Raw genomic sequence first — 20,241 nt, forward strand, 5'->3', positions numbered from 1 at the left:
TTAATAAAAAACTTTGGGGGTAAAAATCTACCTTAAGATAGTTTTCTATTTAAAATACATAAATAATTGAGTTTATTCAGCATGAAATGGAGCTTAGTTATGTAGCAGGAGGCTGTATATTCGGCAACGCTGGGACTATCGGTGAGTCAACAGCGGGTCAAAGGAGTAGCAGAGATGACAGTTGTTCTTGAAAAATTATGATTTAAATCAAGCCTTTTTACTAGTGATTTAAATCATGATTTAAATCAACTCGATTTAAATCAAATCCACCCTGCCCGGACAAGGGATGCGAAATAAAGCACCCAGTTGCATCCGGTGGCAGCATGTAAATAAGTGGTGATGTTTGTGCAGTGATGTGGCTGTGAGCATTTGGTGCCACTGTGGTTGTGGGTCCTCGGATGGCCTCTAAAATTGCCCCTTTCAACAACAGGAAGCTTGCTGTTAGCGTGTGCACATCCGCCTCCATCTGCTGGGCGTTTGAGTGGACAGGAACAGCTGAAAAAGACCCCATCCCTCTCCACTGCCCCACATTCCTTCATTCCAGAATGCAAAGATGATTTACAAGTGGTCCTCGACTTACGACCACAATGGAGCTCAAAACCACCGTTGCGACGCATAACTGTTTTCAAGTGAATTTTTTGCCAGTCGTTAAGTGAAACACCGGTGGTTAAAGTTAGTAACACGGTTGTTAAATGAAATGGCCTCCCCACTCACGTGGCTTGTCAGGAAGTCTCCAAAAGGGGATCACGTGATCTGGGATACGGCAACCGTCGTAAATATGAATCGGATGCCAAACAGCTGTATTTTGTTGTGGGATGTTGCGATGGTCAGAATTATAAAAAATATTCAAAAACCCACTTTTTCCAGTGCCATTGTAACTTTCGATCGGTCACTAAATTTTTGGTTGTAAATTGAGGATTTGATCTGTGAAAAGCATTACTTAATTGGGCTAAGGTACAGTCGTGGCCAAAATTTGGTTTGGGAAGAATTAAACTAGGTTTCTGACGGTCAAGCTCTCAGTCCTGAGAGCGGGTAAAAGAAAAGACCATTTCTTGTTGGCTTTTAAAAATTTTATTAAGAGATGTTTGGTTTTTCTATAGAACTTCAAGGTTTTAAATCAAAAACCTGCAAGGAAAAGGAAAAAAATATATGTATCAGGGAGTAGAAAGAACTCTCGGGGAGGCAAAGCCTATTTTTATTCTTCCATAAATACAAATTTTGTCTTAATTCTTTCGGAATGACATGCAGCCAATATCGCCCATGGAGCTCGCTTCCCTAAACTGGTGCCCTCAAGATGTCCTTGCATGGCATATACTCCCACTAAAAGTATTTTCTTCCCTTCTATTACTAATTCAATCATTATATATCTTCCTTGTGGATCTGCTTCAATTAATTTAGCCATTAAATCTGTTCTTAGGTATAGAACTATACCATTTTTCTTCTCAGGAGCTGATGCAACAAAATGTTTGCCCAGTCTAGCATTTATCAGATATTTCTGATCACTTGTTCTAATGTATGTTTCTTGCAACCAAATTACATTGTTTTTAAACTGTTTCAAATAAGTGAAATATTTTCTTCCTCTTTTGTGGTGAATTTAAGCCATTTAACATTCCAGGTCAAAACTTTATTTGCCATCCTTGGCCCCTGAAAGCTCTGGGGTAAGATGACTAAGGACACAAATACCCAGAACAATTTAAATCGGGTCCTTTATCTGCCTCTGATAAAAAGGGGAACTTGTGCCTATAGAAGAGAAACTCTATAGATCAGGGTTGAATTGTGGGGTCCTTGGTGCTCCCTGAGCTGAGTTGTTTCCTTGCAGACGTTTCATGACCCAACTAGCGAACATCATCAGTGCTAGAAGGAGGTGGAGTTGGAGGAGGACTGTGGGGTCCTTGATGCTCTCTGAACTTGGTTGTTTCCTTGCAAATGTTTCATGATCCGACTAGGGAACATCTTCGCTTATAGAAGGGCGTTGGGTTTGCTCTCTTTTTATATTCAAGTAGCTTGTTCGTAGAGAGCAAACCCCATTCCCTTTTAGCACTGAGGATGTTCCCTAGTTGGGTCATGAAACGTGTTAGGATATGGTGTTAAGTCTAACAAGTTGTCCAGGCAATATATGTGTTCTATAACTTTAAATGTAAGGCTGAGTCATTGTACTGCTGAGTCATTGTAATGACTAACGACTGCTGACTGAATGCTGACTGCAATTATCATAATTGTACTGTTGGGTCATTGCACTGCTGACTTCACTTATCTTAAGTGGATAATTACTAGTGTAAACTGTATATAACGAGGAAGCCGAGCTATAGTCATTGTTGGACCTGCTCTCATCATTGCTTGACTTGCTGCTTGGAACTGTTACCTTCATGTGAAGAAGCTCTCATCGTGGATAGATATGCTACCATTGTGATTTGTTACCAGCGTTGAACTGCTGTTTGTCTGGTAAGACGATATCTGTAACTTCGGACTGATTTGAATGGCTAAAGACTTGGATCGATAAAAAGACTATGCAATTGTTTTTCACTACAAAGTAAAAGCTTTGTTAAACCAGTTTGTATGTATTGTATTCATTGCTCTCAGTACCGTTTCTCTGTGCACTTACTCTGCTCGTTGGTAACACAACAATATCCTTAACATAACGTCTGCAAGAAAACAACCCAGCTCAGAGAGCACCAAGGACCCCACAGTGGACTGCAAAGAGTACAATCCTTTTCCTCCTCCTCCACAAACCCTACTTCCCTCTAACGCTGATGATGTTACCTAATTGGGTCATGAAACGTCTATAAGAAAACCACCAAACTCAGAGAGACCAAGGACCCCCCAGTCCTCCTCCTCCACTCTGCAAACCCCACTCCCTTATTAGCACTGATGAGACTACCTAGTTGGGTAAGAAAACAACCCGGCTCAGAGAGCTCCAAGGACCGTACAAGGTTGCTTTTCAGTTCATCCTCCTCAGACCCTTACCTCTTACGCCGTGGGCACAGGCTGGGGCATGGGAGGCTGCTGCTCCGGCTTGGTGCCCTTCTGCTCCGAGATGGGGGTGGTGGGCAGAATCTCTTCTTTGGGCTCCACGATGCTGACGTGGTCCGGCAGGGGCTTCTTGGGCCCAATCTTCCCACTGGGATCCCAGGGCAACATGATCTTCACCTTAATACCCAGCACACCTGCAAAATAAAATAAAAAGAATAAAATGGTGAGGCATTGAGACAGGATCGTTTGGCCTTGCAAGCTCAAATTTAACTACCTTGCTTAGCGACAGAAATTTTGGGCTCAAATGTGAGCCATGGTAGCAGCAGTGGTTAGAATGCAGCATTGCAAGGAAGCTCTGCCTGCTGCCAGCAGTTCGATCCTGACCGGCTCAAGGTTGACTCAGCCTTCCATCCTTCCGAGGTGAATAAAATGAGGACCCAGATTGTTGGGGGCATTATGATGACTCCGTTAACCCCTTAGAGAGGGCTGGAAAGCCCTGTGAAGCGGTATATGTCAAAGGTATATTGCTAAATCTAGTTGTAAGTCAAGAACTACCTATATAGTAGCAATAATAAACTCTTCTATGATTTGAATTCAACAAATGCTCTGGGTTGTTTACACCTGAGAGTAGCTCCGCAGACGCTCCTTGAGGGCAGGACTCAGAAGGGAGAAGAAAGGGGCAGGGGCTTCCAAAATCTGAGCTGAACAGAGCTGCTTGGGAGGTCCCTCTTGCCTTACCCTGCCTGAGGAGGACGTGGCGCACGGCAGTGTCCACGTAGTAGTTGACGGGGTCCCCGCTGTGGATCATCAACCCGTCCACAAACTTCATGGACTTGGCGCGCTGGCCACGGAGTTTGCCCGACACAACGACTTCGCAACCCTTGGCTCCGCTTTCCATGATGAAACGGAGGACGCCGTAACACGCCCTGCGCATAGACAGAACACACGAGTGAGAATTTGGGACTATTTAGATGTAAACACAAGAGTGGGGAACCCTCTAAGTGTTATTTAATTAGAATTTAAAAATGATCAGATAGGGCACATTCACATCCTATTTCAGCAAAAAGGAACGCAGAGGTAAAATACCAAACACGGGAGTATAAAATCCGAAAGCTTAATAGAAAGATTACGAACGCATCTTAAGTTGCAAATATAAATTCTTAGTTCATTTGTCGCAGCTATTTTGCCATCAGCAAAATCTCCATTAAAGGCTTTGTTTTTGACACTGTCAGAGTTATGTTGGAGAGTTTGTTTTTCAGCCCCCCAAGTCACAATTTGATGACGGTATTTTGCCCCACTGATAGAAGGCATCTGCGCATCTACCAGGACCAGTGAGAATTCAATTTGCCTGGCTTGAGAGTAAATCTAAAACGTAAGGGATATTTTGTCATGAAACCAAATTGGGAATAGACGTTATAATAATTCAGATAAGGATGTAAGTTAAGATAGAGACAGAACTAGAATTTGTGCACGGAAGTTAATTAGGATGGAGATACCGATGTAGAAAAGCTGTTACTAATGTTTAAGTTTTGATGTCTTTGTTTTTGTTGTGTGTTATGGTTTTCTATTTTTTTGCTCTTTTCTATTTTTTGTACTGTATATTTTAATGTTTGAAAATTTAATTATTATTTTTTTTAAAAAAAAATCAATTTAGTGTTGTCTAAATTGCACGGGGCCGGTCAAACATTTTCCAAAAAATATTAATAAAAAACGATTGATTAAAATTTCAATGTAAGCAAGAGGGTCTTTTCAAGAGCTTCCCTTCTCAGACAAATGCCTCTTGTTCATCCAATGACCGGGCCTCCTCCTTTTGCCAAAGCCACCAACACAGGGCCACAGAACGTGGCACGGTATCGCTGAGCCCGGGCAGAAGGAGGCCCCGTTTCTGACTCGTCATCGTATCATCACAGAAGGGATTTCTTGGGCTTCCAAAACAGGCAGCCGAGAACAGCTCCGTCACGAGCGACAAGACCCCCAAAAGAAGTGTGGCGGATTTCTTCTTTTAAGCACACAACACAACTTTTAAAAGAAGCCAGTGATATGTCCACTAGACCAGGGGGTCTCCAACCTTGGCAACTTTAAGCCTGGCGGACTTCAACTCCCAGAATTCCCCAGCCAGCCATGAATGATAGAGTTGAAAGACACCAGAAGGGTCATCTAAGTTAGGGGTCTCCAACCTTGGCAACTTTAAGCCTGGCGGACTTCAACTCCCAGAATTCCCCAGCCAGCTTCGCTGCACTAGACACCCGAGTTGCGTCTTTGTTGAAGGCCAAGGGAAACGGGTACATTCAAAGTCCATCATGCTGAAGTTGCACAAAAAGCTACAAGAATTGACAGATTAAAACAGAAAGCTCAGATCTGGTTTTGGCCCGATGCTCACCTACGCACGGCAAGGCCTCCCAGAAGCTTGTACCGCAGGGATTCGGCTTGGGCGATGGCGCACAATCCTCGGGTGGCCACTTTCTCGGCATAGAGCTGCGGGAGAGAGAGAGAGAGAGAGAGAGAGAGGGAGGGAGAGAGAGAGAGAGAGAGAGAGAGAGAGGGAGAGAGAGAGAGAGAGAGAGGGAGAGAGAGTGTAACACACTTCACAAACACATCACAGGCAGGAGGAGTTAACTAATCTCTGCTAAAAAAAACTCCTTTTTTTTTTTTGCTTTGTAGTTAGTGGAAATTATTTACTTTCCCCCTGGGGAAGAAACAGATGGTCCTTGACGTACAACCATTCGTTTAGTGACCGTTGCAATGGTGTTAGGAAATGATTATTATCTACCTTGTTGGTTTGGCAATATATAAACCATCAACGTAGCTTTAAGACTGCTGTATTGCATCATACTGTGTCCTGATTGGTTAGCTCTGTAGCCAATGTCCTTAAGAGGGAGCTAGAAACATGGTTTGTTCTCTTTGCTGTTCTTGCTCTGTATGCTACTGTTTGCAAATCCGGAAGAACTGTTTATTGTGAATGACTACGACGACTGGTAAGAAGACTTTGTTATTAGATTATCTCTGGACTGTTGTTTTGCTATCTCCTGCTTTATATGTGTATGACCTGGACTGTTTATTGGACTGTGCCTTACTCTTCCCTGAAAGTAAACACTACTCAGTGCATCTGTGTGTTGGCTGTGTTTATTCGTAACTACTCTCAATCGCTTTCATGTGCACACCCTTGCTACTCAAGGGTTACTCTGCGAATTCCTTAACAAATGGCATTGAAAAGGATGACTTATAGCCATTTTGCACACTTTATGACCACAAGGCCTAAGCAAGACAGCGGTTAAAGGGAATTTTGCTCCATTTTGCAATCTTTCTTGCAGGCTAGTGAATCACTGCGGTTGTTAAGTTAGCAACCTGGCTGTTAAGTAAATCTGGTTTTCCCCACTGAATTTGCTTGTCAGAAGATCGCAAAAGGGGATCATTTGACCCCAGGATACTGCAACTGTCAGATGCCAAGCATCGGTATTTGGACGACAGGGATACTTGCAACGGTCTTAAGTGTGAAAAACAGTCATAAATCACTTTTTTCCCTCCATGACACTGTAACTTTGGTCACTAAGTGAAGAGTTTTAAGTTGAGGTTTATCTGTAAAGAAATTTTAGTTTCCTCTGACAGGGGATGTTTTCAATACCCGCCTTTTAAATCCAACGCTCAGCACACAACCGCACATAGACAATACGGATAGTCCTTGATTTACAACAGTTCGTTTAGCGACCATTCAAATGGCACTGAAAAAAGTGACTTATGACCATTTTTGTTGTGGCCCGCCAGCGAGCTGTGCAGCTAGTAGCTGATTCCAACAGCGAGGAGGCTGGTGTGGTGCTGCGCCAGCAGCCTGTGCAGCTGGCACTCGAGTCGGACAATGAGGAGGCTGGAGAAGATGTGGTGCCAGAGGCGGGGACTCAGCCAGGGCCTTCAGAACCTCCAGAAGCTCTCTTAAGTGAAGAGGAAGAAGAGGAGGAGCCTCTTCTCGATGCACGGGCATGCAGAGCTGCCAAAAGGCAGGAGTGGCTCCTCAGGAGGAGGTCTCCTCGAGAGTAAGGCTCGGGGCTAATTGGCCACTCCCTTAGCCTATTTAAGGAGGAACGCCGACTGAAGCAATTTGCAGGGAACAACTTCGTTCACTTTCCTTCGCGTCTGGATCTTAGTTCTCATCAGTTTCCTGCAAATTGCTTCTGGGCATTCTGGCAACCGTAGTAAGATTACGATTATTTATTCTTTGGATTCTTGTCGGCTGTTAAGAAAGTTAATTAACAGCCTTTATTTGAAAAAGACTGATTTAATTTAATAAACTAAGGTTTGTACAGACTTTGTGTGTGCTGTGTTCTTTGCTGGGTCCGTAGCTGGGGCAGAACAGTTTTTCAGAGTTATGACCTTTGCAGCATCCCCATGGTCACATGATCAAAATTTAGAGGCTTGGCAATTGGTTCATACTTATGACCTTTGCTGTGTCCTGGGGTCACGTGATCCCCTTTTGTGACGAGCAAAGTCAACGGGGAAGCCAGATTCGCTTAACGACCGTGTTTCTAACTTAACAACTGCAGCGATTGACTTAACAACTGTGGCAAGAAAGGTCCTAAAATGGGGCAAAACTCACTTAACAAACGGCTCACTTAAGAGCAGAAATTTTGGGCTCAATTGTGGTCGTAAATCGAGGAGTACCTGTAAACAGCCCATTAAAAGCCACGACTGAACTGCTTGTGACTTTTAAATTCACATTAAGTAATCCTGCCTGTCCCTTCTCAGACAAATGCCTCAAGTTCATCCAGTGAGTAGGACACCCTTGTCAGAGTCAACCAGCAAAGTGCCACAGAACGTGGCCCCAGGCTGTTGGCTCCGAGCAAGAGGGTGTCCATTTCTGACTCGTCATCGTATCGTCACTGAAGGGAAGATAAGCGCTTAAGGCAAGAGTTTTTCACATTCGGCAAGTTTTAAGGTTGGGTGGACTTCAACTCCCAGAATGCCCCAGCCAGCACAGTGTTACCTCCACACTGGCCTCCGGGAAGCCAAATCGCTTCTGAACCACGGCCGTCAGCTCGCGAATCCGGCGTCCTTTCTCTCCCAAAACGTTCTGAGTTCTGAAACGCAAAAGGCAAAGATTGGCATGAGGTCAATTCCGCCAGAATAAACTCTGAAAATTTCTAGTATTTAATTTGTTTAGATCTAGCCTGCATTTCACTGCTACTGGAATAAATTAGGAGCCTTGGTAGTACAGTGGTTTAAAGCACCCTGTTATTAAGACCAGCTGCCTGCAATTACTGCAGGTTCGAATCTTACCAGGCTCAAGGTTGACTCAGCCTTCCATCCTTTCTAAGGTAGGTTAAATGAGGACCCAGTTTGTGGGGGCAATAAGCTGACTTTGTATAAAATATACAAAAGTATGAAGGCTATTGCTTAATGCACTGTAAGCTGCCCTGAGTCTCCAGAGAAGGGCGGCATATAAATCAAATTTATATATATATATATATATATATATATATATATATATATATATATATATATATATATATATATATATACATACATATATACATATATATATATATATCGATCCAACTTTTGGATCGAGGGGTTCACAAAATCATTTCTTCTGCTCGATTCCGACAACTTGCGTACATCTAGGCTGTATTTACGTTCTCTCGTTGACTGCAGCTGTTTTATACCTGCTTCCCACAGTTGTAAATTGGGTCATCACGTACTTGGCCCACCCAATATGATGACTTTTGCAATGATAATTAAGCGAGTCCATTGTTCCCTATGGGGAGTTTCTATCTAAACTTGAGAGGTGAACGCTGCCTTTTCAGCAAAAATCACAGTACATTTATGTGACTGCAGGATTTTGCGAACAGTCAAATATGTAGGCCAGTTGTTCAGCATCTAAAAGGCAGTCACAGGACTGCTGAGGTGCGAAGGAGGGGGGGGAGAGAGGGAAGGATACAGCCACCCGAATTTTGGAACCTCTATGGGGAGGGTCCTTTGTAATTTAAACAGCCACCAATTGAGTCATAAGTGAAGGACTCCATCCATCCATCCAGTTTCCCCGAAAATAAGACCCTGTCTTATATTTTTTTGAACCCCGAAATAAGCGCTTGGCCTTATTTTCAGGGAGGTCTTATTATTTTGGGGTGTATGGAGGAAGCCAGAGAAAATGGTGGGGACCGGCTGTGCATGCATTTAAATATTTTCGGGAAGGGCTTATTTTATTGCATACGCTCAAAAGCACGATTGGGCTTACTATCAGGGGATGTCTTATTTTAGGGGAAACATCTATCTCTATCTCTCTATCTACATCCATCTATCTGTCCTTCTGTCCATCCACCTACTTACCTAATTTTGAGAGAGCTCAGCTCACAAGCAAGACTCCTACAAACACCTGTTCAAGACTGTCCAAAAGTAGCAACTACCAGTAGTAAGAAAAAACAAAACCCACAGCTGCTCAGCTACTAACTGCTGCAGGGAGAAGGATCATACGATGTCTGCATTAAAATATATGCATTGGTTGCCAACTTCTGAATGGTAATTGAACTGTTTGCTTTTGAATTTTTTTCAGCGGCTCAAGAGAACCTTCTACAACAACATGTTGTGCACCAGTTGTGAACTTTCTTGGACTAAGTGTCTGTCTTGCACACAGACACTCGTATCTCAAGTCTGGACTACTGCAATTGACCGGCTGAAGACCATCCATTGCAGGCAGAGACTGATGGTTAAGTCTGCAGTGGCAAACAAGATTGTTTCCAGTAGCACCTTTTCCGAGTAAAATTTTATTATGAGGCAGACATTTTTGTGAGCTGATAACTTGCGGCTTTTAATAAAAGTTGTGAGTCAGAGAGTATCCTACTGGGCCCTGATCTGAAGACCACCCACAAACTCAAAAGGTTACAGACTTGCCCATGTAATAACTTTACCCAGCCTTGTATAGTTCAGAGCTGATTATATTTAAGGCCACTTACTTCAAAATAAATTTGCCCATCCTGTAAGATTTGGGACAAGAGGCCCTGCTCAGAGTCCCATCTACACCTCCTAGTAGGGCCTTCCCAACTAACACATTAATAACCAGAGTAAGAATGAAGGCGGCTGCTGCTCCCAAGGGTGCTTCTTCAGATAACTGGGGGAAGAGCTAATCCATGAGATTTTTTGCAACCATGTGACAGAAGGACCACACGAATGACCTGGTAGCAAGGATGATGATTTCGGTCCTGGTTGGGGTAACACGGACCTCCACCCCGGAGTAGCCATCTTCAGCCAGCTCCCGAGTCAAAAACTCGTTCAGTTCAGCTTTGAAAATGCCATCAGCCACAAACTGGAAACAAAACACAAAAGGGTGAGATACTGAAATTTTTTTTCTTTTCATCATACCTATTTTATGAAGAGAGTCCTGACCAGGTCACGTCTTATATAACCCTATATAATCAAAATCATCATTATAATTTATCTTAATCTTCCCGTTTTTTCCAATATTTATATCTCTTTTTATTTATTTATTTAATCTAATTTTTATACATCCTTTATTACAAATTTATAATTTTTCTCCATCTCTTTGTTTTAACTTCTGCCATATTACTTTCTTTCCATCATTTTTTACCCTTTTCAATTTTATTTTTAAATAACATCACTTTGCGCCTTATGCTTCTTCTCTATTACAATCCCTCCAATTGTTTACTCTCTTCCTTTATTTCTGTAAGGGTCTCTCCCTACCCAATCACAAACAATAAAATATTCATCTTAATTTTCCATTATCATCAAAATTAATGATATTCTTATATTCAATTATTTTCACCTTTCCGTCTGCTGTAGTTTATCACAAACATGTTCTATTCCCCCTTTTTTTTTTACATAAATAGTCACTTTCATAATTTCACCGGCACTGGGGGGAAAAAAAGCGACTTATGACCACTTTTTTCACACAACTGTTTCAGCGTCTCCCCTGGTCACGTGATCAAAACTGAGACACTTGGCAACGGATTCACCTTTATGACGGTTGCAGGGTCCCATATACCAGAGCAGAGCATTTGAACTACCCATCATTTAAGGCAGAGAGTGAGTCCCCCCCCAATTGCCTTTTGGGAGTTTGCTCAGGCATCAGTTCAACAGGTTCAGTGGCTAAGACGCTGAGCTTGCTCGATCAGAAAGGTTGGCAGTTCGAATCTCTAGTACAGGTCTCCTGCTTGAGCAGGGGGTTGGACTAAATGACCTCCAAGGTCCCCTCCAACTCTGTTACTGTTACATTTGTGTCTTATCCCTGTCTGCCCCGAACACACAAAACTGGGTTGTGTGTTGGGGCAAAAATGGTTGTGTGTCTGTCCCAACACACAAACCTTATGCCAGACCAGCATTTTAACTGCAGATAGCAGTTAAATGTTGGTCTGGCATTGGAGAGATGCAGGTTCCAGTCCTCCCTTCAGCTACAGATGGTCGGCCTGGCACTCTTAAGCCTATTAGCCCCATTTCACAAGGGGGGGGGGGGAACTGACTATAGACATTTCTTTGAAACTCCTAAAGCAATTTTTTCAATCTTGGCAACTTTTTAAGATGGGTGGACTCCCAACTCCCAGAAACCCCCCCCCCCACCCTATTCCTGGGCTTTAGAAACCCCTCCCCCAAGTGTCTCTGGGCCTCTGTCTCCGCCCACAGCCTCCCTCACAGGGCTGTTGTTCAATTCAATTCATGTGCAATGAGATGGGTTGAGCTCCCTCAGTGCAGCCCCCCCCCCCTTTCAACACAATACAACTCACAGTGCAAACAGAAAATCCCTAACCCAGGGGTGGGCAAATGTGGCCCTTTTTACAACCTGTGGACTTCAACTCCCAGAATTCCTGAGACAGCCAAGCTGTCTCAGGAATTCTGGGAGTTGAAGTCCACAGTTGTAAAAAGGGCCACATTTGCCCCCCCCTTGCCCTAACCCAATAAATAACATTAACAAAATCCCATTGCACCAGCGTGAAGCTGGATGCGAGGGCTCAGGTTCAAATCCAGATTCAGCCCCTCTCTAGCCTACCTGGCAGGGCTGTTGTGGAGGAAAGTATGTCCCATGCTGCACTCCTATAGTAATACCTAGGCATAATAAGCACGTGCTTTAAGCTATCGGGCAGCTTCCGGTCCCGGCCGGCCCGTCTAGCCTCGGTCTCGTTGCCTTCTCGGCCCAGCCAGACCCAACTAGGATTTGGGCCGGAGCCGCGGAGAGATGGAGCGGTGGCTCAGTCTCAATCCACCCCCATCCGTGGGTCCCGCCGTCGCACCGACCCACCTAGCCGGCCTCACCCCGCCGCTCGACCCGCTGCGCCTTCTCCGGCCCGTATTTCTTCCGCCGCCGCCCGGCCACAAGGCTCCACAAGGCCCCCGAAAAACCTCACCTTTCGCTTCTTGGAGATCTGTACCGCCATCTTGAGCCGCGCCGCTCTGGCGAAAAAAAGAGGCGGCTTCCGCCGGCGCAGAGGACTATAGGGATTCTCTGCCGCTCGTCATTGGCCAGCTGGCGTCACGTGGACGGAAAGGACCGCGAGGCATGCTGGGAAGTGTAGTTGACGCTGTTTGAGAGACGGCTGCTTGAAGTTCATGATTCTTCCCTGCTTCCCATTGGTTGAGCTGTTTAGGGTTTTTTTTTGGGGGGGGGGAATGTAGGCTGATGTTGAACTTTAATTGGGCGTTGAGATAGTAATAATAATAATAATAATAATAATAATAATAATAATAATAATAATAGTAGTAGTAGTAGTAGTAGTAGTAGTAGTAGTAGTAGTAACAATGGGAAGGAAGAGGAATAAACAGATAGAGCTTCCATGTGCAGCTGCAGTATACCTGTGACATTCTTTTGTCAAGGTTTTTTTCTTTTTTTAATTCATGCAACTTACCTAACCTCCCATCTCACCAAACTGATTCTGACAATAAGATTGTCATAATCACTTACGTGAGATGGGAGGTTATGGGAGGATAATTTTTATTTATTTTTATTTTATTTCAAATTTATATACCGCACCTTCTCCCGAAGGACTCAGGGCGGTGTACAGCCAGATAAAAACATACAATACAAACATTAAAAACAATTAAAAGGATATATATTAATTTGGCCCCAATTTAAGATAACAAACCAATTAAAAAATTAAAAATATGTTAAAAAATATGTTAAGCCAGCCCGGCTTGCTGAAAAAAAGAAAGTTTTAAGGGCGCGGTGGAAGGCACCAAGGTCTAATAAGAAATGCCGCCGCTAAATTTAGAGAAATGGCAAAAATTGTGGTTGCAAAATTATACATTGACAATGTCTACACCATATAAGGAGAATTTGTATAAGAAGTTTTACAGGTGGCATCTACCCCGACGAGAATAGCCAGAATGTTCAAGAACAAATTGGAGAAATGTTGGAAATGTCATCAGACTCCAGGATCATATTACCATATGTGGTGGACATGTGTAGAAGCTACAAGAAATTTGAGTAAAATCCACACGTGGCTGGAAAAAATGACAAAGAAACACATTGACTTTAAACCTGAGATATTTTTATTAGAGATTTTACCAGAAACGTATAACAGAGAATTGAGATATTTAATTGTGAATGTTTTAACAGCGGCTTGAATTGTATTGGCTAAAAATTGGAAAATGGAGAAAATACCTACAGAAGAGGAAGTTATTCAGAAAATTATGGAACGTGCTGAAATGAGTAAACTGACATTTGAAATTATTATATGTATATGAAATCTTAATCTATTCACCGCCCTCAGTCCTTCGGGAGAAGGGCGATATAGAAATTAAATAAATAAATAAATCAATAAGTAAGTAAGTAAGTAAGTAAGTAAGAGAACAGGAAGACAAACAGTATTATATGATACGGGATTTATTTTATCAATGGCTAGATAATAAAGCATGGAAATGAAGTATGAAATATGAAATAAATGTAATGATAAAATATATGAAGCGATTTTTTTATGAGAGACAGGCCATTGTTAAATAATTGTTAAATGAGAATAATAGCACAAAGGGATATAAAAAAATGGTCAAATAAGAGAAATTAAATAACTTGTAAATTTTGCATATGGGATTAAGCACAAAAGAATTGTAACCGATTGACACACTTTTTGTGATTTTTTTTTTTATTTGATTTATATCCTTCTCCGGAGACTCAGGGCGGCTTACAGTGCGTTAAGCAATAGCCTTCATACTTTTGTATATTTATACAAAGTCAGTTTACACAATCTGGGTCCTCATTTTACCTACCTTAGAAAGGATGGAAGGCTGAGTCGACCTTGAGCCTGGTGAGATTCGAACTTACAGTAATTGCAGACAGCTGGTGTTAATCACAATGCTATTAGTCTGTTGAGCTACCAGGCCCGGTAATGGATGATGGTTGTTTTATGTTTTGTTATGTTTAAAAATTAAAAAAAAAATCAAAAAAAGAAGAAGAAAGAAATGCCCCCGCTGTATTCTTTCCCCCATCCATGCATTTTCAACATGCGGTGTTATCGTCTCAACAACACCCTGGGCTAGTCGCGCATTTTATTTTTATTATTTTTTAAAAAAGATTTTTAAGCCAACCTAAGAGAGATACTGTGTGACTTTAGGGTTTCCTGCTTGAGCAGGGTTGGACTAGAAGACCTCCGAGGTCCCTTCCAACTCTGTTATTATTTTCTCTCATGCGAGAAGTCAAATTTATCCATCCCTCCAAAATCTTTGAACTTTGCCAACATTCCTTCCTAGTGGGGAGTGTTGAATCTTCCTAGCTTTGTGCAAGCAGTAATCCGAGGGAGCCTTGGTGCTCTCTGAGTTTGGTTGTTTTCTTGCAGACTTTTCATTACCCAACTAGGTAACATCACCAGTGCTAGGAGGGAGTGGGATTGGTAGAGAAGGAGAAAAGGAGGAGGGGGAGAGGGAGGACTGTGGTGTCGAAGCGTGAATCAGCCTCGTTCCCCCCCCCCCCCCCGGGGAAACTGTAATTAATTAGAGGTGAATGGATCTTGTTTTCCATGCTGTATACTTTCAAAGAAAGAAAACCCGAAGTATATATTCTAATAAGGATTTTATTATAAAGAAATAAAACAAACTTGCTAACTACATCGTTACTGGACAAAAGAAAAAGATCAGGAAGTTAGAAAAGAAAGAATGTAGATATGCGCAGTAGTCCAATGTCTCACAAGACAGACTCATCTCTGTTGCTACAGAGATGTGATAAAGTCCTCTGGCAGGCTACCATAAGTCTTAGGATGGAAGCTCAGCTGACAAATACATAATGCAGTGACATGTGGGGTCCTTGGTGCTTGCTGAGCTTGGTGATTTTCTTGAAAGACGTTTCATGGCCCAGCTAAGTAACATCATCAGTGCTAGAAGGAGGTGGGGTTTGCAGAGAGAAGACTGGAGATAAAGAAGGAGATGGGGAACTGTGGGGTCCTTGGTGCTCTCTGAGCTTAGTGGTTTTCTTGGAGACGTTTCATGACCCAACCAGGGAACATCATCAGTGCTAGAAGGAGGTGGAGTTTGTGGAGTTGAAGGAAGGTGCGGGAGGAAGAGGAGGAGGAGGAGGAGGAAAACTGGTGGTACAGCAGGAGGAGAACTGGGGGGGTGCTTGGTGCTCTCTGTGTTGGATGGTTTTCTTGCAGGCATTTCATTACCCAAACTCAGTGCTAGTCCCGTTAGCTACTAGCACTGATGATGTTACCTACTTTGGCAACGAAATGTCTGCAAGAAAACACCAAGCTCAGAGAGCAACGAGGAACCCCAACAGTTTTCCTCCTTCTCCTTCTCTATCACCACTCCTCCTCCTCCCCTCTGCCAACTCAACTCTCTTCTGGCACTGATGATGTTCCCTAGTTGGGTCAGGAAACGTCTGCAAGAAAACCACAGCCCCAAGGAACCCTCATTTCAACCCTGAGCTACAAAATATTCTCCTTTTTTGGTATACAATAATATTTATTGGTTTGATTTATATGCCGCCCTTTCTCCGGAGACTCAGGGCGGCTTACAATGCTTTTAAGCAATAGCCTTCATACTTTTTTTATATACCTGATTAGTAGGGCTTTTGCCCCCCCCCAAGCAGTGTTCTTTTTTATACAAAGTCAGCTTATTGCCCCCACAAACCGGGTCCTCATTTTACCTACCTCGGAAGGATGGAAGGCTTGAGTCAACCTTGAGCCTGGTGAGATTTGAACTCACAGTAATTGCAGGCAGATGGCAGCTAAGTGCTACTTTAACAGCGCTTTAGTCCGCTTCGCCACCAAGGCTCATGCACTGCTCTGATCACATGCTGACAAGACAGGTATCCTTCTATGTTTCAAGAAAACATCTGGATGCTGACGCAAGACCAAAAAAAAAAAAAAAAGCACGATTTGCAGTTGTGACCACAGGAGGGCACAGTTGGATCGCGGAAAAAGGAGGCGGCCCAGAGCTGTCCAGCAACCTTAGAAGCTATAGGGGGAGCCCCATGTGCCCAACTCACTCCCAATGGGGCTCATGAAACCGACCCATTTCTTCAGTTAGCGCTTCTTGTTATGCCAGCCCTGCTCCCACATCTTATGTCTAAATTAGCTTTTTTTGTATTTTTTTTTTTTAAAAACTAAAGTCAGGGATCTCCAACCTTGGCAACTTTAAGCCTGGCGGACTTCAACTCCCAGAATTCCCCAGCCAGCAAAGCTGCCAAGGTTGGAGACCCCTGATTTAGATGACCCTTCTGGTCTCTTCCAACTCTATCATTCATGGCTGGCTGGGGATTTCTGGGAATTGAAGTCCACAGGTCTTAAAGTGGCCAAGGTTGGAGACCCCTGACTTACATGACCCTTCTGGTCTCTCCCAACTCTATCATTCATGGCTGGCTGGGGAATTCTGGGAGTTGATGTCTGCCCGGCTTAAACTTGCCATGGTTGGAGACCCCTGACTTAGATGACCTGTCTGGTCTCTTCCAACTCTATCATTCATGGCTGGCTGGGGAATTCTGGGAGTTGATGTCTGCCTGGCTTAAAGTTGCCATGGTTGGAGACCCCTGACTTACATGACCCTTCTGGTCTCTTCCAACTCTATCATTCATGGCTGGCTGGGGAATTCTGGGAGTTGAAGTCCGCCCGGCTTAAAGTTGCCAAGGTTGGAGACCCCTGACTTAGATGACCCTTCTGGTCTCTTCCAACTCTATCATTCATGGCTGGCTGGGGAATTCTGGGAGTTGAAGTCCGCCCGGCTTAAAGTTGCCAAGGTTGGAGACCCCTGACTTAGATGACCCTTCTGGTCTCTTCCAACTCTATCATTCATGGCTGGCTGGGGAATTATGGGAATTGAAGTCCACAGGTCTTAAAGTGGCCAAGGTTGGAGACCCCTGACTTAGATGACCCTTTTGGTCTCTTCCAACTCTATCATTCATGGCTGGCTGGGGAATTATGGGAATTGAAGTCCACAGGTCTTAAAGTTGCCAAGGTTGGAGACCCCTGACTTAGATGACCCTTTTGGTCTCTTCCAACTCTATCATTCATGGCTGGCTGGGGATTTCTGGGAGTTGAAGTCCGCCAGGCTTAAAGTTGCCAAGGTTGGAGACCCCTGGACTAGATAAATGTCTATGGAGATTTTTAACCATCCAGGTCTTGGTTATCTCAAAGGTGCTTCCCCCACCCCCACCTCAAAAAAAACAAAAAAAACAAAAGGCAACTGGACTTTTTGGGGTTTTTCCTTTGAAAACCTTTCGGTTCTCCTCCAAGTAGCTTCTTCAGTTCTGAGAATTGAAATGTTCTCAAAGAGAAAAAAAACCCCCAAGAAAGTCCAATTGCCTTTTGGGGAAAAAAGCCCCTTTGTGATTAGATTAGAATAGAACAGAACAACAGTGGCATGGGACCTTGGAGGTCTTCTAGTCCAACCCCTGCTGAGGCAGGAAACCCTATTATACCATTTCGGACAAAGCACTGTCCAATGTCTTCTTTAAAATGTCCAGTGTTGGAGCACCCACAACTTCTGGTGGCAAGGGGTTCCACTGGTTAATTGTCCTCACTGTTAGGAAATTTCTCCTTTAGTTCCAAGTTGTTTCTCCCTTTGATGAGTTTCCATCCGTTGCTTCTTGTCCTACATTCCGGTGCTTTGGAGAATAAATTGACCTCCTCTTGTCTGGGGCAACTCCTCAAATATTGGAACACTGTTATCATGTTGTCGTCTCGTCGTTGGGAGTGGGGAGGGAATGGAGATTTTGCAGTATCCTTCCCCGGGAGTGAGGAGGGAATGGGGATTTTGCAATGTGCTTCCCCTGGAGTGGGGAGGGAATGGGGATTTTGCAGTATCCTTTCCCCAGGAATTGGGTGGGAATGGGGATTTTGCAGTATCCTTCCCCTGGAGTGGGGAGGGAATGGGGATTTTGCAATATCCTTCCCCCAGGAATTGGGTGGGAATGGGGATTTTGCAGTATCCTTCCCCTAGAGTGGGGAGGAAATGGGGATTTTGCAGTATCCTTCCCCTGGAGTTGGGTGGGAATGGGGATTTTGCTGTATCCTTCCCCTGGAGTGAGGAGGGAATGGGGATTTTGCAATATTCTTCCCCTGGAGTGGGGAGGGAATGGGGATTTTGCAGTATCCTTCCCCTGGAGTGGGGTGGGAATGGGGATTTTGCAGTATCCTTCCCTGGAATGGGAAGGGAATGGGGATTTTGCAATATCCTTCCTCTAGAGTGGGGACAGAATGGAGATTTTGCAGTATCCTTCCCCTGGAGTGGGGTGGGAATGGGGATTTTGCAGTATCCTTCCCCTGGAGTGGGGAGGGAATGGGGATTTTGCAATATCCTTCCCCTGGAGTGGGGTGGGAATGGGGATTTTGCAGTATCCTTCCCCTTCCACGCCCATCAAGCCACGCCCACAGAACCGGTAGTATTAAAAATTGAATTTCACTTTTGCTCTTTAGATAAAGGAAAGGGGCAAAAAGTATAAAGCAGCAGCTTCCAATCTTCTTTTATCAAATAAATACAAATAAATTTATTGTCTCCCCTCCAGTGGTGAAATTCAAATTTTTTAACTACCGGTTCTGTGGTGGGCATGGCAGCGGAAGAATACTGCAAAATCTCCATTCCCACCCCACTCTGGGACCAGCCAGAAGTGGCATTTGCCGGTTCTCCAAACTACTCAAAATTTCCGCTACCGGTTCTCCAGAACTGTCAGAACCTGATGGATTTCACCCCTGCTCCCCTTCCTCTTTAAGGAGGTTACACCTGAAACCCTTTCTAATCCCCGAATCCATAAAACACCCTTTCATTTATTCCCGTTTTCAGTAAAAAGTCCATAAAAGTATCCAAGTCACTAATAAACGTACTTTGTTGTAGTCTTGCCTAATTAAAAAATAAGTCAGTTTTGCCATACTTGAAAATTAGAAACTTATATGAGACACAGGAAACTGACGGCAGAAAAAGACTCCTGTCAAGTTATTTTGTTTTTATAATTATTATTTTTTAATTTTTTAACTTTTATTTATTATACTAAAATAAGGTGAATGATGCAGTGGCCTAGAGGTGGAGTTTTGGCCTCATAATCAGGAGGTTGTGAGTTCGATCCTAGGTAGAGGCAGATATTTTTCTCTCTGGGCACTATGAGAATGTCAGACTTCGATGCTATCTCAAAATAAATGAATTTCCAAACTGCCAATCTTTAAGGAAATCTTCTCTTTATTCGAGCACAGCAACCGGATCATGACTCGATGCGGACAAGACTGACCTTTTGGCCCCCAATCCCTCCCTTTCCGATCCCCAATTATCTGCTTCTCATTGGCTATCTTCCAAGTCACTCTCCTGACTTCTTGTCTCGTCATTTCACAGGAATGTTCCCCCCCCTCTTCATTTCCACGGAGACCGGGCTTCAAAGGGATTCAGCAGGCAAAGGTTCAGGGCTTATCTCCCTTTTCTATGTCAGCGCTGAGACGCTGACAGAGAATATCTCTGCTGAACAAAACTCCGCACTGGCGACAGGAAAGGCATCCGGCCATTAAACACTCAACTCCATTCAGCTGTTCAGACTCCACCCCGCAAGGGATTATGGAGTCATTATGATAGTAAAATAAGGTAGGGTTTTTTTTTTTTTAAGAAGTCGTTAATCACTGTTCCACTTCTGCCGAAATTGTATTATTTGTTGCTAAATGTTAGTAGGCACTCTTTGGTCATTTCCTTTTCACTTCCTTCTTCCTTGCTAATATTTCGGAGGAAGCCTCCAAATTGTTCAGAAGCTGGGATTTGGAGACATCTGGACTTTTGACTCAGCCCTTTTTCTTCCGAACAAACCTTTTCTCTGGAAAACTGGAAAGTTCATCGTTATCCTTATCTTTATTCATTAAATATATAACTCAAGTCAACTGA

General features: G+C 43.6%; 1 protein-coding gene and 2 non-coding genes across 3 annotated transcripts; all 3 read right to left on the bottom strand.

Annotated features, from left to right (window-relative positions):
- Positions 1-1,048: 1,048 nt before the first annotated feature.
- Positions 1,049-12,383, bottom strand: RPS3 (ribosomal protein S3). Its single transcript, XM_070943004.1, has 7 exons — positions 12,312-12,383; positions 10,131-10,261; positions 7,946-8,039; positions 5,351-5,445; positions 3,709-3,896; positions 2,965-3,164; positions 1,049-1,125 (listed from the first exon to the last, which is right to left on the bottom strand). The coding sequence occupies exons 1-6, from the start codon at positions 12,339-12,341 to the stop codon at positions 2,968-2,970; spliced, it is 735 nt and encodes a 244-aa protein (XP_070799105.1). The 5' UTR covers positions 12,342-12,383; the 3' UTR covers positions 1,049-1,125; positions 2,965-2,967.
- Positions 4,731-4,883, bottom strand: LOC139317304 (small nucleolar RNA SNORD15). Its single transcript, XR_011600437.1, has one exon. It is a non-coding gene; the product is annotated as a small nucleolar RNA SNORD15 (small nucleolar RNA).
- Positions 7,699-7,847, bottom strand: LOC139317302 (small nucleolar RNA SNORD15). Its single transcript, XR_011600436.1, has one exon. It is a non-coding gene; the product is annotated as a small nucleolar RNA SNORD15 (small nucleolar RNA).
- Positions 12,384-20,241: the final 7,858 nt, after the last annotated feature.

This window comes from Pituophis catenifer, unplaced genomic scaffold (assembly GCF_029215685.1).
Source record: "Pituophis catenifer annectens isolate HBS135680 unplaced genomic scaffold, rPitCat1.0.hap2 SCAF_4, whole genome shotgun sequence".
NCBI classification, from domain to species: Eukaryota; Metazoa; Chordata; class Lepidosauria; order Squamata; family Colubridae; genus Pituophis; species Pituophis catenifer.